The sequence below is a fragment of the Eurosta solidaginis genome, chromosome 1, assembly GCF_040869045.1.
Source record: "Eurosta solidaginis isolate ZX-2024a chromosome 1, ASM4086904v1, whole genome shotgun sequence".
NCBI lineage: Eukaryota > Metazoa > Arthropoda > Insecta > Diptera > Tephritidae > Eurosta > Eurosta solidaginis.
In genome coordinates this window covers 67,053,778-67,081,744 of record NC_090319.1, presented here as the reverse complement: position 1 = coordinate 67,081,744, position 27,967 = coordinate 67,053,778, and the positions used below count along the sequence as shown (strand labels likewise).

Sequence of the window (27,967 nt, the reverse complement as noted above, 5' to 3'; positions counted from 1 at the left end):
AAAACATTTAGTGTCTTTCAAAAGAAATGCTTACCCATTTTATTGAAATTTTGTTTACAGGCAACAAGCTACATACTGAGCTCCCGTATTGAGATGATACTATTTAGAATGGTTCTACAATATTTCAATGTTTTTTTTTTCGTATATAGGCAGCAGTCTACATTCTACTCTCTCTTATTTAGACGTTGATAGTTAGAATGTTTTTACATGGTTGCCACCTTTTTCAAAATTTTTTAAAATTTGATATGCCAAAATTGATATCAAACAAAAGGTATTCTACGTCATATTACAATAGAGATATTTCTTAGTAGGGTTAGAACCTATAGTTGCCACCTAATCTTACAATATTTATTGCTTTGTATATGTGTTACTATCTTGAAAACGTCAGCCCTATTTCGATGAAATGTTCATATATACTGTTACGAATATTAGCAAAACTAAGGAGTGCTACCGTCTCTAAGCCGATGCTAAGCAGTGACGTGAATACACATCAATAATTCAATCATTATGTATCTACATAAACGAAACAATAACTGCGTCTACATACATGTACCATGTACGTATACGAGCAGCGGAGAGTCAATGCACTAACACATGCATATATCTGAGATACTCCTATAAGTATGCAATGAGAAAAACTATAAAATTGTGCAATTATAGTTACAGCTGAGAAGTTTGAGAGCTACTGGACTAGTAGATTCTGGAAGCGCCTAGAAGATGTATAAAATTGTGCAATTGTAGTTACAGCTGAGAAGTTTGAGAGCTAGGCTAGTAGATTCTGGAAGCGCCTAGAAGATGCGAAGGTTGAAATCAAAGAGTATAAAAGGCGACAATTGTAGAGGCGCTGGAATAGTTTGATTTGAGTTGTCAAGCAATTACGACTAAGACGATATCTAGCGAGCAATAGCAGTATTATTTTGAAAGTCAGTTTCATTTAAGCTATCAGTTTGGTTATTAAGCTATTCGTTGCACAGTTTGAGTGTTAGTGTGAAGTATTTTAATAAAGGCCATTTTTCCATTATTCAATATTGGAGTTATTTATTCAACAGTTTAGCGATACGAAACTAGCAAAAGGGCAAATAAGAGGATTTGCAGAAAATTCGTTACAATACTATAGAGCGTTAACTATTGCCACTTAGGAGTTGTTTTGCCAAAGTTACCTGTTACCATGTTTTTTTGTTTTTTTAATAAAATGAAGTTTGCAAAAAGAGTATCAAAAAAAAGATATTTCATTTAGTTTCGGTAAAAAAAATGTGTAGGACTGCCACGTGCCGCGATCTCTCAGCTACTTGACTGATCAGCCCCATAAGTCAAATATTATTTGATATAACGTCTCTTACGATAGCCCAACCTTTCAAGCTCAATCGAAAAACGAGAGCATACTAAATTGCACAAAATTTATTGCTCATTTAATACGGGTTAATTAAATGTATTACACTTGACTTTTAAAAAATATCGCGGGTTTGGCTAGCTTAATTTCAAACAACAAGTGTAATAAATTGAATTAACACGTAACTTAATTTTTGTTTTTTTATTGGGGTGGAAAGGTTGGGTTAGCTTAAAATACTTCTATATACTGTTTTCTTACAATAACAAAATTTCTTATTTCATGAACAATCACTCATCAGCCGCAAACAAATAAAAGCTCAAAAGCCCTTATCATTCCCATAAAAAGCCGTCCATTGCTCCCTCCGCTAGCGATAATAATAACTAATTAACTTAACAATTAATTTACTGCTTATCAACGAGTTGAATGATGTACGTTAGTAACTGCCCTATCCCACAGATTTTTTTTTTTTTAGTTTTTTCACACACATGTTTGTTTTTTGCAGATTGCAAAGGTTTGTTACCATTTCAACATACAAACTCAGTAACGCATCTGCTAAAGTACGAAGAACTTAATAGAATAAGATAAAATAAGAAGAGTATAAAGAAGAGGTAACAAAATTTGTTTAGGCTATCTTTATATAAATGGACCAAAAAGCAGCAGACAACTTTTCTTTCAACTAAGGAAAAGTTTTGATAATTTATATTGAAATTGGAAATGGTGGCATTTTTTTACATTTAACTACGTTGCAAGTTTCAATTATCCAATCGTTCACAAAAGTGACTAATTTTGACCAAATTTTAATTGATTTTGACCATTGCGCCACCTAGTGGAATTGTTTTATCGATGTGTTATCGTCGTGTTCCGAACTATGTCCAAGTAATCGGAAAGTTATGCACTTGCAAATCGATCTCAAAATATCCCAATGTATACAGTAAAATTGGCGCACAAACAATCGTAAAGGTAGTAATAATATAGGCACTAGTTACCTAGTGAAGAATACTTCTATCCACATATGTACATATGTATGTATGTTTCAAACATTTTCCCAGTCACAACTTGTTATTGTGCGGAAGACCGGTTGGCACCTTCTCTATGGCTTAATTGTTACATATTACTTTCTGCTTGGCTGGAGCTTGAGTTTTTTCTTGTTGTTGTTATTGTTTGCTGACTTTTTATGCAAGTGCTTCGTCGAATGTTCCATTGCCTAGTACACTGACGGCTGTAATAATGTCGTAGGTCATTGAATTGCTTTCTATTTTTTTTTTCTTTACCACAACTAACCATCTCGCCTACAGACAAATATGTTTCATTGTTCTTTCTAGACTGGTTTTATTAGCAAACTCTCGTCATGACTGAGAAGTTAAAGTGAAGGATAGAATTTCTACGCTTGTTCGCTGGTTGGCCACGTTGAGACTTGAAAAAATAGCTGAAGGTTAAGGGGACATTTTTACTTACATGGCGGCCTTGATAGATGAACGATCTTACGCACAGTTTGAACAGAGCAGCTTCAACAAAGAATACGTATTTTAAACAGGTTAAATAAAAAAATCTCTAGAATCACAGTCGAAATTACAATACCCTAACTGTTGGGCTAACAAGCGAATCTAGGGAATGTAATAATCTAATATATATTATAAATGGGAAAGTTTGGATGTTAAGATGTTTGGATGTTTGGATGTTTGGATGTTTGGATGTTTGGATGTTTGTCCAGACGTTTGTCTTTGTGACTCAATAACGCAAGAACGGCTGGACCGATTTGTATGAAATTTTGCACACATATAGCCAATAGTCTAGAAGGATCTACTAGCTATATATTTTTCAAAAGGGGCGTGGTCCCCGCCCCCTAGGAACAGCTATAATTTAATAATTATATTTTTTCGTCTTTGCGACTGAATCACGCCAGAATGGCTACACGGATTTTGATGAAATTTGGGACACAGACAGTAGTCTACTAGCGAAATTTTTTTCGAACATGGAAAGAGGGGTGGGGGTCCCACGACCCCTTCGAGAAATTATTTTTCATAATTTTTACACATTATAACTTTACGTATACTGGCCTTCACCAATATCACAGACTCAAGGGGTCAAATAAGTGGAGGGCTTACAAAGTAAGCAGTGACACCCTCCGCCCGCCCCTTTATCTCCCCCTCTGGTGTAAAATCCATAAATTGTTATAACTCAATCTAAATTTTCTCCTAAATCAATAGTTTTTGGTATCTGGTACATACAGAACAAGATCTAGACAATTTTGGAGGAACGATCAGTGGTCCTCTCCTCTACTCCCGCCATCCGCCCTCCATCTATTGTTTTTATTAGCACGCTTTTATTAGCTTTACCTGTATGTTTCTATCTAACTTTTTATTCGCTCCAATGCGCCTGCTGCCTTATTAACATGGTTTTATAATTAGCTTCACCTTATTTGTAATCCCGTAAGGGTCATATCGAGACCCTTCCGGGATCATTTCTGGATGGTTTTCGGGATCGGTCCGGGATTACGCAGGGGTAATTTCGGGACTTTTTCGGGACTATTTCGGGATCATTTTGGGACCCTTCCGGGATCATTTCTGTATAGTTTACGGGATCCGTCCGGGATCCCGTCGGGGTTATTTTGGAACATTTTCGGGACTATTCCGGAATCATTTCGGGACTATTTCGCGATCATTTGGTGACCCTTCCGGCATCATTTCTGGATGGTTTTCGGGATCCGTGCGGGATCTCGTCGGGGTCATATGGGGACTTTTTCGGGATCATTTGGGGGCTCTTCCGGCATCATTTCTGTATGATTTTCGGGATCCGTCCGGGATATCGTCGGGGTCATTTGGGGACTTTTTCGGGATCATTTGGGGGCTCTTCCGGCATCATTTCTGGATGGTTTTCGGGATCCGTCCGGGATCTCGTCGGGGTCATTTGGGGACTTTTTCGGAATCATTTTGGGGCTCATCCGGCATCATTTCTGGATGGTTTTCGGGATCCGTCCGGGATCCCGTCGGGGTCATTTCGGGACTTTTTCGCGACTAATACGGGATCATTTGGGAACCCTTTCGGCATCATTTCTGGATGGTTTTCGGGATCCGTCCGGGATCCCGTCGGGGTCATTTCGGGACTTTTTCGCGACTAATACGGGATCATTTGGGAACCCTTTCGGCATCATTTCTGGATGGTTTTCGGGATCCGTCCGGGATCCCATTAGGGTAATTTCGGGACTATTAGGGGATCATTTGGGAACCTTTCCGGCATCATTTCTGGATAATTTTCGGGATCCGTCCGGGATGCCGACGAGGTCATTTCGGGACTATTTCGGGATCATTTGGGATACCTACCGGCATCATTTCTGGATGGTTTTTGGGATTCGTCCGGGATCCCGTCGTGGTCCTTTCGGGACTTTTTTTCGTCTAATACGGGATCATTTGCGGACCCTTTCGGCATCATTTCTGGATAGTTGTCGGGATCCCGTCACGGTCATTTCGGGAGTATTAGGGGATCATTTGAGGACCTTTCCGGCATCATTCCTGTATTGTTTTCGGGATCCCGTCAGGGTCATTTTGGGACCATTTTGGGATCATTTGGGGACCCTTCCGAGATCATTTCTGGATCCGTCCGGGATGCCGTAGGAGCCATTTCGGGATTTTTTGTTACTTTTCCGGGATAGTGTTTGGACCCTTCCGGGATCATTTCTGGATCTGTGCGGGATCCCATCTGGGTCATTTCCGGACTATTTCGGGATCATTTTGGGATCCTTCCGGAATCATTTCTGTATGGTTTTCGCGATCCGTCGTTGATTCCCTCGGAGCCATTTCGGAACCTTTTCTGGAGTATGTCGGGGTCATTTGGGGACTTTTTCGGGATCATTTGGGGCTCTTCCGGCATCATTTCTGGATGGTTTTCGGGATCCGTGCGGGATCTCGTCGGGTTCATTTGGGGACTTTTTCGGGATCATTTGGGGGCTCTTCCGGCATCATTTCTGGATGGTTTTCGGTATCCGTCCGGGATATCGTCGGGGTCATTTGGGGACTTTTTCGGGATCATTTGGGGGCTCTTCCGGCATCATTTCTGGATGGTTTTCGGGATCCGTCCGGGATCCCATCAGGGTAATTTCGGGACTATTAGGGGATCATTTGTGGACCTTTGCGGCATCATTTCTGGATAATTTTCGGTATCCGTCCGGGATGCCGACGAGATCATTTCGGGATTATTTCGGGATCATTTGGGATACCTACCGGCATCATTTCTGGATGGTTTTTGGGATTCGTCCGGGATCCCGTCGGGGTCATTTCGGGACTTTTTCTCGACTAATACGGGATCATTTGCGGACCCTTTCGGCATAATTTCTGGATAGTTGTCGGGATCAGTTCGGGATCTCGTCACGGTCATTTCGGAACTATTAGGGGATCATTTGAGGACCTTTCCGGCATCATTTCTGGATAGTTTTTGGAATCCTTTCGGGATCCCGTCAGGGTCATTTCGGGGCTTTTTCGGGATCATTTAAGGATGGCTTTCAGGATTCGTTCGGGAACGCGTCAGGGTAATTTCTGGACTTTTCCGAGACTATTTCGGGATCATTTTGGGACCTTCCCAAGATCATTTCTGGATGGATTTCGGGATTTGTCCGGGATGCCCTCAGGGTCATTTTGAGACTATTAGGTGAGCATTTGAGGACCGTTCCGTCATCACTTCTGGATGGTTTTCGGTATCCGTTCAGATTCCCGTCGGAATAATTGCGGGACTTTTTCGGGATCATTGGGGTCCCTTCCGACATCATTTCTGGATGGTTTTTGGGATTCGTCCGGCATCCCGTCGGGGTCATTTCGGGACTTTTTCTCGACTAATACGGGATCATTTGCGGGCCATTTCGGTATCATTTCTGGATAGATGTCGGGATCCGTTCGGGATCCCGTCAGGGTCTTTTCGGAACTATTGGGAGATCATTTGAGGACCTTTCCGGCATCATTTCTGGTTAGTTTTCGGGATCCTTTCCGGGTCCCATCAGGGTCATTTCGGGACTTTTTCGGCATCATTTAAGATTGGTTTTCAGGATTCGTCCGGGATCCGTCAGGGTAATTTCTGGACTTTTCCCAGACTATTTCGGGATAATTTTGGGACCCTCCCAAGATCATTTCTGGATGGATTTCGGGATCTGTCCGGGATGCCGTCAGGGTCATTTTGGGACTATTAGGTGATCATTTGAGGACCTTTTCGGCATCACTTCTGGATGGTTTTCGGTATCCCCTCAGGATCCCGTCGGAATTATTGCGGGACTTTTTCGGGATCATTTGGTGTCCCTTCCGGCATCATTTCTGAATGGTTTTTGGGATTCGTCCGGCGTCCCGTCGTGTTCATTTCGGGACTTTTTCTCGACTAATACGGGATCATTTCTAAATAGTTGTCGGGATCCGTTCGGGATCCCGTCAGGGTCTTTTCGGAACTATTAGGTGATCATTTGAGGACATTTCCGGCATCATTTCTGGATAGTTTTCGGGATCCTTTCGGGGTCCAGTCAGGGTCATTTCGGGACTTTTTCGGGATCATTTAGAGATGGCTTTCAGGATTCGTCTGGGAACCCGTCAGGGTAATTTCTGAACTTTTCCGAGACTATTTCGGGATAATTTTGGGACCTTCCCAAGATCATTTCTGGATGGATTTTGGGATCAGTCCGGGATGCCGTCAGGGTCATTTTGGTATTAGGTGATCATTTGAGGACCTTTCCGGCATCACTTCTGGATGGTTTTCGGTATCCGATCAGGATCCCCTCGGAATCATTGCGGGACTTTTTCGGAATCATTTGGGGTCCCTCCCAAGATCATTTCTGGATGGATTTCGGGATCTTTCCGGGATTCCGTCAGGGTCATTTAGGGGTGCGTTCGAGATCCCGTCAGGGTCATTTCGGGATTTCTTCGGGACTATATCGGGATCATTTCTGGATGGTTTATGGGATCCGTCCATGACCCCTTAAGGGTCATTTCGGGACTATTAGGTGATCATTTGAGGACCTTTCCGGCATCACTTCTGGATGATTTTCGGTATCCGTTCGGGATCCCGTCGGAATCAATGCGGGACTTTTACGGAATCATTTGGGATTCCTTCCGGCATCATTTCTGGATGGTTTTCGGGATTTGTCCGGGATCCCGTCGGGGTTATTTCGGGACCTTTTCGGGCTAATACGGGATCATTTGGGGATCCTCTAGGGGTCGTTTCGTGACTTTTTCTGTATTATTTCGGGATCATTTTGGGACCCTTTCGGCATAATTTCTTGATGGTTTGCCGGATCCATCAGGGTCATTTCGGGACCATTTTGGGATCATTTGGGGACCCTTCCGAGATCATTTCTGGATCCGTCCGGGATGCCGTAGGAGCCATTTCGGGATTTTTTGTTACTTTTCCGGGATAGTTTTTGCACCCTTCCGGGATCATTTCTGGATCTGTGCGGGATCCCATCTGGGTCAATTTCGGACTATTTCGGGATCATTTTGGAATTCTTCCGGAATCATTTCTGTATGGTTTTCGCGATCCATCGTGGATCCCCTCGGAGCCATTTCGGAACTTTTTCTGGAGTTAGTCGGGATAATTTAGGGAACCTTCCTGGATATTTTCTGGATGGTTTTTGAGATCCGCCCGGGAGTCAGGGTCATTTCGGAACCTTTTCGGGATCATTTTGGAACACCTTCAGGGATCATTTCTGTGTGGTTCTCTACATACGTCTAGAATCGTGTCGCTCTCATTTCGGGTTTTTTTGGGACTATTCGGGGAACTTTTGGAGACCCTTTCGGGGCATTTCTGGATGGTTTTCGGGATCCGTCCGCGATAGCGTTGGGGTCATTTCGTAGCTTTTTCTGGATAATTTCGGGATCATTTGGGATGCTATCAGGTTATCAGCTCATTTAGTTCTTTTTTTTTACTCAATTACAAAAATAAAATGCATTAGACAGAAAACAAAATTGTAAACAGATAATAAGCAGGCTAACGCGAATAGCCCATATATTTAAAATTTTCCTTGCGGACGGGGCCGCGGGTAAAGGCTAGTATTACATATACATAAGCCCACGCTACAGTAGAGCCCTAGAATGAATACATATGTCAACCAGCCAATACCAAGCAATGACGTTTCATTCGTTTAAATGAGTTATGAAGCAAGCATTTTAATTCAAATTCGCTTCATAATTGATTGCATGTAAATATGCGGACTTACAATAGAAGCAACCGATGCCGCTTCCTCTGACAACGAAAATTGACCGCTCTGTTAACCTGTCGACACTTCTAATGTGCAGCCCAGCAACCAACCAGACGTATCCAGCAAAGTATTAAGACATCTTCATCGTGGCATCTTCAATCTGGTCCCTGAAGCGGGCCTCTAAAGAACACGAATACAATCTCGAGAAGAACCAAAGTTTCACGAAATGTGTCGAAGGAATGCCGCCGTCGGAATTTAAATGGTCCCGAAATGACACAGTTATCGTAAGGAATATGGAAGAAAGGGAAAATTATGTAAATAAAGACAATTTCGTAATGCTGTGCACTGCTAGAGTTCTTTCACAAGTGCGTAAACATCAAACAAGTTTACAATAACTATAGATATTTCTTTCAGCAGGTGCGATATATTATTCGCCCATTAAAAACACCATCCATAAACTGCAGATTCTTTTCACTGGAAATACAATATTTTCTGGTTTATACCCCATATAAGGTAGTGCAAGAGCATACAAAGGGTTGAGGAACTCAATGTTACATACAAACAAGCACATATAGGTGCAGTATGTATGCTTTGTATCTCTTTCAAAGCACGCTTGAAATCACCAGGGAAAACATTGCTTCCATACATTTTTTCTCAGAGCTCTGTGTACCTCAATCAAACATTAATAAGTGTGGCCATCGTCCGGAAAAAAATGCGAAATTCCTATTGTAGGAATGTGAATTAAGCAAATATGGGCATACGATGATGTGTAGTTGATATCTCATAGTATATACAACAAATCGCCTAATAACAGCAAAAACAACAACAATTTGTTAAATATACTGCAGAAACATATGGCTGAAATGCACATATACTTAAAAAAAATAACAACAAAAATGTATGGAAAAAGAGGTTGCAGAATTAAATTTCCTTAGACGGTCGAAAATGAAAACAAGAACTAAACTAGAAGAATAGATTCATATTGCACAGCAAGTGAAGCAGCTAGAATACGAACACACTTAACATGAAAAAAAATTATGAGAATAAGACTAAATTGCAGGCCGAAAGGGCTTGTTCTGAACTTGACTTCACTAAAAACGTTGAATTCAAATTAAAATGGAGTCAACATTCAGAGACTGGCCAAAAGAAACATTTACATAATTTTTTCATTGCTTTTTCTAATCGACCTTTTTTTTTAATAAATTAATTTATTATTCCTTAATTTCATATACATATATTCATATATATCAATGTACATTTTTCGTTGTTAAGTTTTTTCTTTGTGCTTTTTTTTAATATTTTTTATTGCTTCTTAATTTTGTAATTTGTTTAGTTAAATTTTTTAGTTTGTTTGCTTTTCTTCTTTTAATTTTCATAATTTTTTTTTTGGCTATAAATTTTGTGCTGCTTTAATTTATGTGGACATTCTTTGCTTAGCGTTTTTTCTTAAATTTTTTATTGTTAACATTTTAATTTTGTTTTTATACTTAAATTTTTTATTTTTTTTATCCTCAAATTTTAAATTTTTTTTTATTTTTAAATTTTTTTGTATGAGTTTAAGCGGGGATTGTCCTAGTGCTTTAAATGTATGAAAAGGCTTTGAAGAGATTTACAAGGTAAAATCGAAACAGCTGTCGCCTTGTCCATCCTGATCTCACGTTGTTAAAATTTTTTCCAAATTATTAAATAAATTATAAATTAAAAATTGCTTCAAATAAATGTTTTCATACATTTAAAGCAATAGGGCAATCCCCGCTTAAACCCATACAAATATGCAACATTGGTTAATTCGTTGTAGTTCTATAAATAGAACAAATAAAGAAACAACACCAGTTTCTTTGAAAACGTCTTACCAACGCATAACTTTAAACACATGATTACATACGAAGTATGTACAGTGCATAAAGAAGAAAATATGCAAAGAAGGCAATTGGGATGAGGTTTACAACAACTAAGGTCTGACGTGGCTGAATGCGTTTGTAACACTTCAACGATTGTAGGAGTGCGGGTTCAAATCCCACTCGCGGGAGAAAAGACTTTGAAGAGATTTACAAGGTATAATCGAACAGCTGTCGCCTTGTCCATCCTGATGTCACGATGTTTAAATTTTTCTCAAATTAAATAAATCTAAAATTTTTTATTTTATTTTTGTTCTTGAATTTTTTATTTTTTTTCCTAAATTTTTCATTTTTTATTTAAAAATACATATATTATTGTTTTATTATTTTTTTGTTCTTGAATTTTTTATTTTTTTATTCCTAAATTTTTCATTTTTTTTTTATTTTAAAATATATTATTGTTTGTTTATTTTTAAATTCGTTATTATTTTTGTTCTTAAATTGTTTATATTTTTGTATTCTTATATTTTAATGTTTTTGTGTTCTTAAAATTTTTCTTATTTATTTTACAATTTTTTTTAATTATTTGTTTCCAATTTTGTATATTATTTAGTTTTACACATATAATTTTAAAATTATTATTTCCTTTACGATAAAAACTATTTTTTTAAATTACAAAAAAAAATTTATTTTTATTTTTTCAGCAATTTTTTGTTATATATTTAATTTTTTTATTTTTGTTCCTGTTTTAATTTTTTTTTGGTAAATTTTAAATTTTTTTTGTATGAGTTAAGCGGGGGTTGCCCTTATTGCTTTTAAATGTATGAAAACATTTATTTGAAGCAATTTTTAATTTATAATTTATTTAATAATTTGGGAAAATTTAAACAATGTGACATCAAAACGGACAAGGCGACAGCTGTTTCGATAATAACTTGTAAATCTCTTCAAAGCCCTTATAAGGGCAACCCCCGCTTAATTCATACAAATATAAAACATTGGTTAATTCTTTGTAGTTCTATAAATACAACAAAAGCAAAAATAATACCAGTTTCTTTGAAACCGCCTTACCAACAAGCATAACTTTAACACTTGATTGCATACAAAGTATGTAATGCACAAAATAAAATATGCAAAGAAGGCAATTGGGATAAAGTTTACAACAACTAAGGCATGACGTGGCTGAATGCGTCTGTAACACTTCAACCATCGTAGGAGTGCGGGTTCAAATCCCACTCCCGGGAGAAAAGGCATTGAAGAGATTTACAAGGTATAATCGAAACAGCTGTCTCCTTGTCCGTCCTGATGTCACGTTGTTTAAATTTTTCCCAAATTATTAAACTAATATTTTTTATTTGAAAAACATTTCTGTAATATATTTTTTTCCCTTCTGTTTTATTATTCTTTTTTTTTAATTTAATCTATTTAAAATTAATTAATTAATTTTTTTTGTTATATAACGTTTTTATTTTATTTTTATTCTTTAACACATTTTGTATTAATATATGTTCTTTTTACTAAATTTTATTTTTATTATTAATTTACAATTTTTTATTAATAAAAAAAATAAAAATATGTGTAAGGCGCGATAACCTCCGAAGAGATTTTAGGCCGAGCTTCTCTTCCAATTTGCGTCGTGCTCCTTTTCAATCTTTCCTACAAATTGGCGGGACGGGACCTACTTGTTTTATGCCTACTCCGAACGGCATCTGCGAAGCAGATGAGTTTTCACTGAGAGCTTTTCATGGCAGAAACGCACTCAGAGTGCTTGCCAAACACTGCCGAGGGGCGACCCCGCTTAGAAAAATTGTCTTCTAATTGAAAAACCTTATTTCTAAAATTATTGATTTTGCTTTGCCCTGGGTATGAACCCAGGGCATTCGGTGTGTTAGGCGGAGCACGCTACCATCACACCACGGTGGTTATTAATACTGTACTTATTTTTCTCTATTTAAAACTTTCTTTAGTATAAAAACAATTTTTTTCGTTTAAAATTTTAATTTTTTATTTATTTATTTTCATCCACTTTTTATATCTTTCATGAACATGAAATGGTGTATTAACTTTGGTCCGATGTTAGTAACGTTGAGAAATATAGAAGATAGACTCACCATTAAGTATACCGAATTGATCAGGGCGACGAACTGAGTTGATAGAGCCATGTCCGTCTGTCCGTCCGTCTGTTTGTTTGAACGCAAACTAGTCCCTCAAATTTTGAGATATCTCAATGAAATTTGGCACAAGGATGTATTTTTGTATTATATTAGACATTTGTCGGATTCGGTAGGATCGGACCACTATAACATATATCTCCCTTACAACCGGTCGTTCAGATAAGACGATTTTGGTCATTCCTGCCGCAATTTAGAAAGTATAAACGTGAAACTCGGTGATATATATTTTAATATATCATAGAAGATTTCATGAAAAAATAATTTCGATCGGAGCTTTATGTAATATATATCCCATTCAACCGATCGTTCAGATAAGGGGGTTTTTTGCCATTTCTCCCTTAGTTTCCAATATAAAAACGTGAAACTTGGTGATATATATTCTAATATATCATAGATTTCCTGTAAAAATCATTTCGATCGGAGCTATATATAATATATATCCCATACAACCGATCTTTTAGATAAGGGGGTTGTTTGCCATTTTTTATTTTATATTTATCTTAAAAATCGTTTAGGTATGTACATCTGTTCACTATATATTTCTTATCTTATACATCCGATTATTTGGAGATTACGAACGGGATAAGATTATTGTTCAGCCCCATTAATGAAAGGTATGAAGTCTTCGGCACAGCCGAGAACAGTCCCGTCCTTACTTGTTTTTATTTGAGATTTATAAAAATACTATTTTTTACTTTTTTTTATTATAATTCTTATTATCTGGACTCGTTTTGAATAATGACATTGTTGAAGAAAATGTTTTTAATTATTATAATTTACTTCGTTGGTATTGAGGTTTAACCGTGTTTTAAACTCCAATTATTATTTGATTAAGTGCTTAGTGCATCAGATAGTTGACTTTGGATAATGAGCAAATCGAATGGATTGGCATCACGCCTTAAGATGTTTCTAGCCAATGCAGAGAAACAACGCTGTGTTGAACAACGGTTTTCTTAAGTATTTTATTGTAACGACACTCTGGACTTTATACTAGGATCTTCGGTATGGAAGGCCCTCCATAATGTATGCTATATGAAAAATTAAGCACAACTTAAAAGTGAGCCTAACACCAGAAATGATTTGCACAACCCCTCCTTTCCTCAAACCATATTTCAAAAACCAACTAAGAATTTCTGAAGTTCACTTAAGACCATCCTTTCTCATAATTCTTTTGAAGAACGCCCTCCATAAGACCTGTTTGAAAAACGGCCAGTCTCAACATAGTATTAGTAGCCGTTTCAAGCGCTGGTGGCTTGAGCTGTATTTTCCCCACCCTGACTAGGGTTGCATTCTCGACTTATTATGATCAGTACATTCGTTCGTCCACTGATATGTGCAAACCCAGTATGTCTTGATGGTTCGCACGATTTTCTTGAGAAAATCCATATTTTCCTATAGAAATTAATGAAGTGAGTAGGGAAGAACTTTCCTTCCTGTTGAAAAGAAGCCCTCAATGGTGACTATGTTTGTGGTATTAGTAAATTTATAATTTGTTGAATAAAAAAAAGCCGAAAACATACGTTGCCCATATGTAATTCTGAGATCATAACTGTAAATTGAAAATTTACACGCCAATACACACACAGAGCGCACAGTCATGGGAAGTAAGCAAATGCAGCGTAACAATGGAACTTTAGCAATTCCATGTGCAAGCAATGATGAAGACTCCACTTGTATGGTGGCAAGTGCGTGCATCATTAAATTGCGTTGCAACAATGTAATGACACCATCAGAGGCAACAAGAGCAACAAGTAATATTGTCGCCGTGACGACAGCAAACACCAAAGTAGAAATCACAATGAAATATAATAAAATGTTAAAGGAAGTTGAGAAATTTTCTTGTTTTTATTCTTTTTGCGTAGGGCTTAAGTGATGCTGATGCAGTTATGAGAAGAGCTATGCAACATGCAGACAAAATATTTCGCATGTTTTTTTTTTAGCTGAGCATCTATTGCTTGCAGGAGCTTACACAAACCGCAACGTGTAATGCGAAATAAGTTCCATATGAGATTCATTAAGCACACCAACGTTGGCTGTAGGTTGGTTGGGTAAGATTTTGGATTTTTTTAGGAATAATTTTATTTCTTTAATCAGTAGATTATTTTTGTAGAAATGATGTCAATTTTTATCTTTATACAAATGAACGACAAATGAAAAATAACTTCAAATAGATGAAGTGGATTGTTCTTTTGATTGAAAGCATAGTAGGGATTTTATGAAAATGAAGTTAGCGGTGCACCTTCGGCGGTGTCGTTTGAAATACTTTCTTGCCCGGATCGTCTTAGTCCATTCGAATAACATGAGCTAGTCAACGAAGCCTTTGGACTTTTATTCGTTGCACTGTCTTCATATCTGCGTCAAGCTCATATATGTAGCTCATCATTATGCCTTCTTCGATATCGCAGTCGGCACAACAGACATCGCCATAAATCTTCCAGGGAAATTTTATCTCGAATAATCCCAAAATCCATTTCATCTTCTTCCGACACCTTCTAGGCTTTTGTTTTCGCTGTTAAACCTGGTGCCCGGGTAGGCAGAATCCTTCACAATCTCGAGCTTATATTCGGCAACAGTGACGTGGTTACCAAGGCGCGAATGCGCCGATTATAGCGACTATTTCGTCGCATTTTCATTTAGTGGGACTAATACGCAACAAAATACCAACGAACTCGCATTTCAATCAGAGAATGGTAAGTCAGTTTTTACATGGGTGATACGATATTTCACATCTACTTAGCAAAAAAGTACATAAAAGAGAGTGACAAAATTTATCTTTTCTCAACTAGTTAGCGCCTAATAAGCGACAAAATACCAGCTAAATCCCCTTTTCGATCAGTGTAGGCGAAAAATTTACGACAGATCACGACCTATAATTTCTTTGATGCGCTGAAGGTGCTTCGCTAAAATTTGTGTGGAGCTTAAGGCTGATGGCAGAGTGCTCGCTAAAAGCTGTGCCAAGCGAGAACCAATTTTTATTTTCACATATTTTGTAGGCTTGAAACGTTTCTGGCGTCATGAGAACTTTTTCAATTTTCCATAAGAAATAATTTTCATAGCTCCCTATTTTTGTATAAAAGCAGGAAGCTTCCACTCCGTTGCCGGCCTCACATTTTTCAAAAAAAAAATCTCAAACACCGAATTTTAAAAGTTTGCCTAACAGTTTTTAAAAGCTTATACTTGTAAACAAAAAGTTTAATGTATCATATAAGATGCTAAGTGCCCATCTATGAAACACACGCATGTAAAAATTATCTAATTCCTCCTTCGTTAGAAATTTATGAAAATCAATAAATTATTTAGTAATCAAATTCTTCACTTACCGCTGCTGCATTGCGATTGGCGGCTGCAGCAGCCGCGGCAGCATTATTCATAAAAGGATTTTGCGGCAACATGCCCATGGCGGCGGCAGCAGCAGCTGCAGCTGCATTTGGTGGTTGGCCGCCAAAGTAAACTAACTCTCCAGGTCCACCCGGTGGTCCGGGTGGCTTAGGTACACCATTCATACCAACACCAGGATGTACACCTGGATGATCGTACATATTGCAGTTGCCTGCTTGCATAGCATTTGGCATTTGCATATGAGGTGGTTGCATGCTTGCGGCAATAGCAGCAGCTGCTGCGGCAGCTGCTGGATTATTCATAGCATGATTTAATAAGTTCGAACCAAATTGTTGATGTGATGTCATTTGAGAGGGATGTGGCGGTCCATGTTGTTGCTGCTGTTGTTGTTGTTGTTGTTGTTGTTGCTGTTGTTGTTGCTGTGCATGTGAAAGTGACATTTGTTGTCCACCTACACCGCCGCCAAGTTGTTGGGCTTGTTGTTGCTGTTGCTGTGGCTGCTGCTGTTGTTGTTGTTGTTGCTGCTGCTGCTGAGGTCCTCCTGGCTGTTGATGTGCTGGATGTGGCGGCTGTTGTTGTTGTTGCTGCTGCTGCTGTTGTTGTTGTTGTTGCTGTTGTGCGGCTACCACTTGTGACATCATATGATTATGTTTAGCCACAGCTGCAGCATTATGCATAGCTGCCATACCAGCGGCGGCTGCCGCAGCGCTACCACCACCCATACCCATTTGTCCAACACCCATTTGCGATGGTGCATTCATTGAAGGATGTAGACCACCATTTGTACCGATGCTACCAATGCCGGCGCCCATGCCGATGGGTCCAATAGTGCCTGGACCACTGCCAGGTGGCGCACCAGGAGCAGCATTACCCGGATTCATTTGCGGTGGTGGATTATACTTCCATTTGTCGGGATTCTGAAAATAAAAAGAGATGAAACATGTTAGGTTTTTTTGTACAATTATTTTTTTATGAAATTTACTATGCATACAAATTTCAAAGAAATTAGTTTAACATTTAACAAGGGGAAGTTTTGTGATTGGAAATGAATTGTGAAATCTCTACGATACAGTCAACCGTTGTGCGGCAGTTTGAAAAAAGAAGCCAAAGTAGATTTTAGTTATTCATTTAATGTATTTTTTTAGTGTTTTATTCTTCAATTGTTTTAATTTTCTTTACATAATCCCCTTGTTAATATTAGTGTGGTTGTTGAAAATCTTAACAGAGATATAGACTCCATTTCTCGCTGGGCTACTCAGAATTATCTTAGCCTAAATGCAGCAAAATCATATGACCTGCCCATGCATAGTCGGAAAGTGATGGGTGAAGATATTCCAGCTGTTACTCTGAACAATTCTGCACTAAAGCTGGTCAGTAAAGTTACCAACTTGGGATTCGTTATCAACTCTTCTCTTAGCTGCATAGATCATATCACCTCGACCATGCGCAAAGTTTATGCCACTCTGAGGAACCTGAGACTATCTGCACATTTCACCCCGCTTACTATTAGGCGTAATCTGGCGCTATAGTTTTTTTGCCTATTATTACATACTCTGAGTTAGTATATAGTAGACTTGATTCTAGTTCTTCTCACAAAATAGACGTTCTATTTAACCACGTTTCCCGATATGTTTATTGATTGCGTAAATTTGACCATATTTCTGCGTGGAGAACCTCTCTCCTGGGATGTGAGATTTCCGAATATATGAAATCCAGAAACTGTATTTTCTTATATCAGCTTATTCACTGCAAAACACCTCGGTATCTATATGATAAACTCACATTCCCCAGATCGGAGCGCTCCTTGGAGTTAATACTTCCCACATTTAAATTTAAAAATTCGGAAAGGCTGTTTTTCATTAACGCCGTTCGTCTTTGGAATTCAATTCCTTATTCTGTAAAAAGCCAGTTTAACAAAGGCAACTTCAAAAAACTGATCTACAGTCACTTCTCACTCTAAGAGTGACTTAATTTCAATCTGTAATGTTTGTCATACACATTTTAGTCTTAACATAATTATAATTATTTTATTTATGAAATTTTATTTTATTTTTAATTATATATTTTATCGGTCCTAGCAAGCCAAGATTAGTGGGGTTGCTGATTTGCATTACTTTTAAGATATGATGTATCCGATATCTCTATTTTATTGTTTCCCCAAGCATTCATATTTTGATAATTTTGCTGTTGTACTATAAAAGACTAAGTCTTATTGTACTAATGTTTAATTACTAAATAAATACAAATACAAATAAATTAATTTTTAGCTTTTTATAGTTTCGGTTTCATATTTTTTTGTTCGTGTATAAATATTTAAATATTTAAAAATTTGTTATATTTTTTATTTAAATCTAAGGTTTTGTAAGATTTCATTATACATTTTCAAACATCTTGATGTTTTATTTCTTATTCTTATTTCTTTTTATAGATCTCATATTTTTTAATCATCCTTATTTATTTTTTCCTGCTTTTCTCATTTTTTATTTTACTTCTCATTTGCCATTTCTTTTCTTTCCTTTCTTTTTTGGCTTTTCTTATCTTTGGTTTTTCTTTTCTTATATTTTCTTTTTTTATTTCTTTTTATTTTTTCACATTTTATAATTTTTTTATTTTCATCTTTTGGTATGCTTTTTTAATTTTTTTGGTTTTCATATTTTGTTATGTTTTTCTATTTTTCAGTTTTTAGTTTCTTATATATTTTTATTTTTCTCATTTTTATTGCAATTTTTGTTTTGCTAACTTTATTTAAACAAATTTATAATTTTTTTTTTGTATACATTATTTGTTTCAATACTTTGCTATTTATTTTTTACTTCGTAAACTTGATTATTTTTTTATTTCGATTATTTTTAAATTTGTTTATTTCGATTATTTTATTATTTCGATTATTTTTTATTTCGATTTTTTTTTTTTATATTTTTTGGTTTTTTATTTTAAGATATATTTTTTAAAAATTTACTACTAAGAAAAAAAACTGGAATGTTGTTAAACTTTTTACATTTTTTCAGCTATTTTATTTTACTTAAAAATTTTCTCCGGTATTTTATTTTTAATCGTTTTAAGTTCTACATAGATCGTTATGGATTTAATTTAATATTTTTCATTCATTAAACATTGCTTGCTTTTTTAAGTTGTGTATATTTTTTACTATATAGAGCATGCACGCCTTTATTTTATGTTTTAATCCCTTAATTTTTCGATAGATAACATATATAAAAATTTTTGTATTTTTTTTTAATTCTAATTTATTTAATTTTATATTCATTCAGACATAAAAAAACTTTAAGCTTTGTTTTTTTTTTTTTTTGTTTGTTTAAATTGGCTCCAAGAACTGCAAGTTTTTTATTTAATTTTGAATTAATTTAGATACCAAAAATCGTTTAGTTAATTTTTTTTTTTTATTATTTATTGGCTTCCAAGTATTTGAATTTTTATGCTATTTCTGTTTTTTTTTAATTAATTATTTGTTTATTAAGTTTTCTCTTATTTTTATCTTTATACATTTTGCTTTTTTTTTACTTTTCTATTCTAGTGTTTTTAATTTTTTATTGTTTATTTTATTTCTTGTTTTTTTAGTTGTTCTTTAATACATTTTTTTTATACTTCTTTATTTTTTCTTCTTTTTTATTGTTTATTTTAATATTTAAAAAAAAAATTTTTTAATTTTTCAGTTGGTTATTTTATTTTTTCCTTCTTTTTTTAATTTTCTTTTTCCTTCTTTTTTGCAAATTTTTTTTTTCTCTTTTATTTAGGCTTTTTACTTCTTTTATTTATTTTTGCTCATTTTTTCTTTTTTTATATCTAATATTTTTTAAATTTTTTTTTTATTTTCTGTTATTATTTTTTTTTTAGTTTCTTTTATTCCTTTTTTTGGTTTCTTTTATTTTTTTTTATAATTTTTTTATTTTCTTTTATTATTATTTTTTATTTTCTTCTATTACTTTTTTTATAGCTTTTGTTTAAATTTTACCGAATTTTCCGTTTTCTTTGCTTTCAATGTGTTTAATATATTTATGCATCAGTTTTTTGTATTGTTATTTTCATAATTTTAAACTATTTAACTTTCTTTTGGGCCGGAAAACTTTTTTTATACTTGCTACTAGTCTATCTATCCTACCTAGAGTTCTCGCCATCTTGTCTACAACAAACTATAACACATATGTATATCTACATACATATATATTATCCAGTGCTTGTAGATACTACATATGTGGGAGTAATTATCAAGTTCTGTATTAAGAAAATGTTTGAATAGTCGCGTCATTTGTTGCGAATCAAATCACTTACGAGAGCAGACTTTATGGCAGACAAAGAAAAATTTGCTTATACCTACAAACACAACATGTTAGGTATCCACATATTTCTCTGAGCATATTATCTGAATATTTACTTGTTACAAAACTTTATATAAAGCGGCGGAAACAATTCCATACAAAGGGGTAGTAACATGCACGCACAAACAAAACATAGAGGTAAACATCAAATTATGTAATGAGCCATTGGGAATCTTCATATTCAATTGCCCCGTATTGACAGTCAAATCATTGATATGTTTCTAACCAGCAGATGGGCTATTCAAGCTTTTTAGATGAGTACCTACTAAATATTTACTTGAGCCATGAGCTTGTAGCCAAATATTATTGTCATAGCGCAGAGGGGTTTTAAAGTGTCACACTTACACAGAATACCCATAGTTGTGCACAAGGCTTGGGAGGATTAGGGGATATTCTTGATGACAACACAGACGTAATTCGGCGTTTATTGTGCCATACCTTTACAATTTTTTTTTGATCTCTATAATTTTTTTCTTCGTTTGTTTTTTTGTTTAATTTTTTTGTTCCATCCGTTTTGCTTTTTTTGCTTAAGTTTTTAATTAAGTCTTTCTTATTTTCTTTTTTTATTATTGTGAATTTAATAAAAATAAAATTTTTTTTTTGTTTTTAATTCAGTTAATTTTTTTTTTGTTTCTTTAGCGTTTAGTAAATTTCTTATACCACCGTGGTGTGGTGGTAGCGTGCTTGCCTTTGTCTTTATTTTATTTTGTTTTTTTTTTTTTTTTTAATTCAAATAGTTATTTTAATGGTTATTATGTTTTGGAATTTTTTTATTGTTAACTTGATTTTTTTATGTTTTTTAAGCATTGTCAATTAAATATTTAAAAATTTTCTACGCTAGTCTAATATTGCTTTTTTACTTCGCTTCAGCATGCAGACTAAAATACAAATCTGACAAGGGGCTAAAAATCCTTCAAGCAGGACGTGACTAGGAAAATTGCAGTTTTTCAGACCAACTTGTTTCGCGCTCACTGAACAATAATAAATAAAAAAATAAATGTAAGGCGCGATAACCTCCGAAGAGATCTAAGGCCGAGCTTCTCTTCCAATTTGCGTCGTGCTCCTCTTGATTTTCCCTACAAATTGGCCGGACGGGACCTACATGTTTTATGCCGACTCCGAACGGCATCTGCAAAGCAGATGAGTTTTCACTGAGAGCTTTTCATGGCAGAAATACACCCGGAGTGCTTGCCAAACACTGCCGAGGGGCGACCCCGCTTAGACAAATTTTCTTCTAATTGAAAAATCTTATTTCTAAAATTTTGATGTTGCTCTGCCCGGGAGTTGAACACAGGGCATACGGTGTGATAGGCGGAGCACGCTACCATCACACCACGGTGGCCGCTGAACAATAATAACAACCAAAAAAAACCGCAAACAATGAACTTTTTACTTTCGCCAATTAGAGGGCTGGGGGCAACAACAGTTGACTGCTTCTACTAGGCTACAAGTATATAAACATTTGCACCAGACATACTGACTCAGTAAACTGTCTGACTGGTCGCCGGTGTGGCGTGGATGTTCCTGTCTACATTTAAATAACCACCTTCTGAACAAAAAAACGTTAACTGAAGTATACATGTAAGTATGTTAACATAGGGATGTGCATAATTATTGCCAAGCATTCGAAACGTGTTTACATAAGTTGTTGGCGCTTCTCCACTTCCGCTATCATCTGGTCAACCCACCCTACCTAAAACGCTTTTTGACTCTTGCAACCACCGTTGACAATTTTTCTCTTGTCCTCTCGACTTCCTATTCGGCAATTGAGCAAATTACTGCGACGAAATGAGTGAATCAAAACACATTACTGTCGTTGATGGCGTTGTTGTCATCGAAAACAAACGCTTTGGAATTTAGTAACTTTTCTCTAATAAAACGCTTTAATCCGTTACTGTAATAAGTCTTGAGTGGGCTCATGAATGCTCTGTCTAGCGGTTGCATTTTATGAGTGGAATGCGGAGGCAAATATATCATCACCACTCCGCCGTTTTCACTAGCTAAGTTCTTGGTGTTTAAATATTTAAAATAAATCTTTCATATAAGGCAGGCTTAAATCGTCATGTTTCTTAACAGAACCGTCCAAGCGTCATTCTAGTTGAAAATCGTCAAAATGACGACGGCGTCGTCAATCTGTCAACGCTGCTGATAACAACAGAATTCCACCTCGGATCATAACAACAAAAGTCCACCTCGTTTGTCAGCTACTTAATTTGCACAGCTGAGAATCGTGGTGAAATTCGCATAGGCCTGAAAGTCTCTTGACTAGCGCGCCACCTAGTGGAACTTTGTTTTCTATAAATGGTATTGTCACCGGGTCTCGAACTATGTGCTAAGTTACAAGTCTCTAGGTAACCGGGAAGTTAGTTAAAAATGGATTGAAAGATTTCCAAATTAAAATTAATTTTCCTAATATCTCGATCCATGCGCCACCTAGCGGAATTTGTTTGATAAAATATTGCATTGTCACCGGGTTCTGACTTACGGATCAAGTTTCATATCTCCAGCTCACTGGGAAGTTACCCAAAAATCGATTGCAAGATTCCCTGCGTTTTTTCAGGGATTTTCAGAGATTTTCGTTTATCTCGATTCGTCTGCCACCTGGCAGCATTTTGTTTTCCACGAATCGTAATGCCATCGACTCGCAACTTATGTGCTAAGTTTCAAGTCTCTGGATCACCGAGAAGTTAGTTAAAAGTCGATCGCAAAATTTTCATTTTAAAATTAATTTTCTGTATATCTCGATCCGTGCGCCACCTAGCGGATTTTTTTCACTTGCATTGTAATGCCTCTCAGATCTGAACTTTGTTCTAAGTATGAAGTGTCTAGCTCAACGAAAAAGACTTTTCCGTGGGTCAAAAATTCGCATGAAAATGAGGGGACAAGCATGAAAGCGACTTAATATAAAGCTAAAAAAAAGGAAAATAAGTAAATATCACACAGCTTCAAGGACAACTCCAAGCAGCCCTGCATTTAAAAAAAGTCGTCCAGTTAAGAGTACTAAAAGCCTAAGACACTTTAGCATACCAAGCAATGATAGCTTTCTTCGTCGAAGCACATACCACTATACGATTACAACATTTGCGAACAGCAACTTTATGGTTAAGATTCTAAGCAAAAATGATTTCCATATACATTGAAGGTTCTAAGTTAAACGGTAGGACTGGGAGAGGGGTATATTCGAAATACCGATACCTCCAACTCTCTTTCAGGCAAACTACTGATCACTGTAGTGTCTTCCAGGCGGAAATATCAGCTATCATGATGTCTTTTTGTGGTCTCAAAATGGCTGTCATGCCACTGGCCTATGTGTGTCTCCGCGCCAACCACTTCAACCTAATCTAAGTATGATATATGTTATTTCCTGAGCCAGTCATATAAAGCAGTAATATGATGTCCGACCGACAAAGTATCCCCAAATACTCCCGACGAGAGAGCCATTACAGCACAAGTTACGAAATTTCTAAATGAAAAATGGGTCAAAACCATAGAATAACGGTCTTACAATGAGTTAATAACAAAAACCTAGTGGATGAAAAACAATTCTTGAGGTACGGCTGCTGCCTCCAAAAAGATCCCACAGAGCCTCTGTTCCGATGTTGTCAATGAACGATTAATGAACTTCTACGTTTGGATCATGCGACCGTTGCTTAATATTCGTGAGTTCTGAGAATTCCTTGTAAGTTTTTAGAGGAATTGCATGCTAATGCGGTAGTGTGTTGAAAGTCGCCCTATAGCTAGCCTACGATTGAAACACTTTGCTGAATACAGGAGCTACATAAACTGAACGACACCGGAAGTGTGGCAATGATTCGCGATATGAATAATAAGACCCGAATTCAAAGTAAGCCAATACGTCCACCAGAAACATTGAGAAATTAACCTCGACTAAGATGGAGAAGATGTACGTATGTATATTGGAAAAAACTTCCGTCATCCCTTGTCTTATATATTATATTGGTTTGACATACAAACAAGCCATGCCATTACTGCTGCTCAAGATCCCAAATATACCCAAACCAAAAAAGGTAGCTAAAGCGAGAGTGCAACCATACTAAAGAAACTTGAAAACAAAACTTTGAATCAAAAATTAAGTAGGTGTTAAAACATTCACACTCACACAAGGCATACAAAGGAAGGAAAAAGTTTAAGGTACAAACCGCATGAAGGACAAGAAAGAAGGGAACCTCGCTCATTTGGCGCCATTATGCCTATCAAAGTCACAATCAGTGCGCGGTAGATTACTTTTCCTGTGGTGCAGAAAGTCCAGACGAACATACAACGGCGTAGACTGATGGTTATGACGACTGTAGACGACAATGCCGATGGCAGTCGCTTACATCGAAATTCGTATGAACAGCCAAATGTATGTACATTAAGCTGAATCGATTTATTAACCTATATCGCGCCATCGATTTTTCGATAGGTTTTAGGCTCAGGAAAAAAAGTTCCACTAAGCATACCCAAAAAAATAATTTTCGAGCCTGCAAAATTTGAGTTTTTTGACTTTTCTTCTTTGATTTTTAGGTTTTTTTCATGACCTACTTAAAAAATTTTCAATTGATTTTAAAATGTTCATGTATACCCTGTCCGACTCAAAATTGTCCGCTAAAAACTTTGGCGATAAGAGTTTTTAAAAAAAAAATATTTTTTTGGTTTTGAGGAGTGTTTTGGTGAAATAATTTATTTTTTTTCATTTTTAAGGCTCCAAATAATTTTTTATGTATATCGCACACTAACTACAAAAGAGTCACAACTTAAAATTTTTCAAAATCGGTTTTTTCCATAAACCAATTCACAGTACACATCTCTAACTGCCCCTTAAATTTCGTTGCCATTATTTTCTTATTTAACTGGAAAATTACCGTTATGCCAGTTTTGGCGTTGATTGCATCGCTTGCGCTCTATCAACTAAAGAGTACTATTTTTAGTTGTGTCAATGTGCTTAAGAACAAGTGAACAGTTTTTTTATGTATAAAGTGTATTATTTTAAATTCTGACTATCTTGTCGCAAAAAACTTTTAACTTTGTTGTGTATTAATTAAAATTGTGTCTTTTTATACGTAAATAGTGAGTAAAGTTGCTTGTATTATTGTGAAATATGCCTTTTTTGATGAAATAATTGTGAATGTACGAGTATTGAGTTTTCTTAGAAATAGTCATAATTCAAAATTGCTATATATTTTGTCAGTAAACAAATAATTACAACAAAATTTCGTCAATTCATTTTATAATGGAGGTATCCTTCTTTGTAAAACTGGATTTCAGTATAACACTACAGGCGTTTTCACATAAACCGTTTTTCTTCTCTCCTGAACATTTACATTTTTTCAAGTTGTGACTCTTTTGTAGTTAGTGTGCGATATGTTTCCGTTAGACCCACCAAAAAGTATACCAAAATGATCAGGGGACGAGCTGAATTGATTTAGCCATGTCCGTCTGTCCGTTTGTTTGAACGCAAACTAGTCCCTCAATTTTTGAGATATCTTGATGAAATTTGGTAAGCAGGCATATTTTGATGGGGGATTTGACATTTGTCGGAATCGACCGGATCGGACCACTATAGCATATACCTCCCATACAACCGATTGTTCAATAAGAGGGTTTTCGCCATTTCTGCACCATTTCTGCATCATTTTAACAGCTAGCAACATCAAATTTTACCACAAGCTTACGTATTGGGCGTGGATGATTGTCTGAAAAAATCGTCTAAATCGGACTAAAAATCGATTTCGACAAAAATTATGAAAATCCTCTGAACAGTCGGTTGTATGGGATATATATTATAAATATGTCCAATCTTTTTAAAAACTGTTAATGCCAACGTTTTTATCGCATAATTTCTGGGTACGCTTAGTGGAACTTTTTTTTTTTTCCTGAGCCCAAAACCTATCGAAAAAACGATGGCACGATATGGGTTAACTTTCGTCCATGCAAATCAACCCAGCTCAATGTACATACATATAATGCACACTTGATTTAGTTTTAGCTTTCCTTTTTTTTGTTGAAACTAATCTAATGTTCGCAAAGGAGACACATCTCTACATTTGTACTCATTACCGAAGAAGGGGAGAAAGGAGAAAGCCATTAGAAACTGGGCAACTCATATGCGAGGACGCCAGCGCTGACGTGCAACACCCGCCAATTTCGCTGATTACTCTAATACAGTGAAAAACGCTGAAATGGGATGAAAATTCTGAAAAAAAAAATTATCTGCCATGCAAAATTCTAAAAATAATTCCAAATTGAAAAACTAGCAGTGCTTCCTATGCCATTTTTTAAAAAAATTCCTGTTTTTCTTTTCTATGCGCGTCGCCGGTTGTTTTCCTCAGAGTTCAATTAAGTCAGTGTGTTTTGTTTTTATTTCTTGCTTTTACACTAATTTTTCTGGCACATTTCCAGCCGTCGCAAAATGCTGTGAAAATTTATGATTTCTTTTCGTAAAGCATAACAAACAAAATAAAAATTAAAAAAAAACAAGTAAAAGTAGCTTCTAAATAAATATAAACACGAAGTACGGGGTGGTGAGTGGAGCAGAGCGGGTATGAGTAAGAGTAAATGAAAAACAAAAAACAAAGGAAGAAAGAGCATTGTACTACAACAACTATTGCACTAATGGAGAATAAAATGTTATGAAATGGAAGAGAACAAGAAAAACGAATAAAAAGATAAAATTAGTTATATAAATACAATTCGACTTATTTATAATGAATTCAAGACTATAAATTAAAATAATTAAGTGGGAGGAATTAAAATGAAACGAAATGAAAAGGTATGGTATGAAATGAAACGAAATTTAGTAACAATGAAACGAATCGCTAGCTTCGATGGGAGGCATCATAACTCAGCAAAAATGTAGTGATCAAAAATGTCGGCCAACAACAAAAAAAATCCCACTTTGTTCCCCAAAAAAGTTGTACGAACAGTACAGCCCTACAGTTTGTGTACATTATATGTGTGTGCTATATGTGTGAGCAGTATGAGCAATCACATACATAAATAGGTACGATACGGAATGGAATGGTCACAAAAGTTCCCGATGCTCTTAAAAAATTTTGCTGACGATTTTACCTGATTCATCGTTACATATAGGGCCATTTTACTAGCCAATTTATGGGTACACTTTTTGCTGGGAAGACATAGTGAAACGAAATGAAAAGGAAAGAACACCGTGATATGAAGTGAAACAATATGAGAACGCAATGAAATAAAGCGAAGATAGAAAAATGGAAAAAAGAATGGGAGGCATGAAACATTGTAAGAGGTATTGAAACTTAATTGAATAAGAAATTAAAAAAAATTAATAAAACTGAAGAAAGCTATGTAAAGGAGTTGATGTATGAAACACTTGTGGCTCCGAGTAAAGGAATAGGGATAGGGATAATGATAGAGGTAGGGATAGTGATAGAGATAGAGATGGGGATAGTGATAAAGATAGGGATATGAATATGAATATAAAATAATTAAACATTAATAAATAGGAATATAGATAGGTATAAGTTTGGGAAAGGGATATGGATAGGGATAAAGATAGAAATAAGTAAATGAATAGAAACAAAAAGGGTATAATAATAGATAGGGAGCAAGTAAGGATAAGAATAGATTAGGATGAGACTAAAGACAAAAAAAGTTAGATATGCAAATAAAGATAAGATCCAAATAGCGGCAAATTAAAACCATTTTATAAACGTTTCTATGTTGAGTTTGTTCTTAACAGAGATCTAAAAGGGTTTAAATCTTTTAAACACTGCACTTATCAACCTAATTTGTTCTTGAGGCAAGTATTA

General features: G+C 36.0%; 1 protein-coding gene across 1 annotated transcript in view; it reads right to left on the bottom strand.

Annotated features, from left to right (window-relative positions):
• Nucleotides 1–27,967, bottom strand: part of LOC137236828 (maternal protein pumilio-like) — a 278,454-nt gene that overhangs the window by 226,484 nt on the left and 24,003 nt on the right. The window contains exon 3 of the mRNA XM_067759860.1: nt 15,828–16,763. Within this exon, the coding sequence (XP_067615961.1) occupies nt 15,828–16,763 (936 nt within the window). The remainder of the gene's footprint in view (nt 1–15,827; nt 16,764–27,967) is intronic.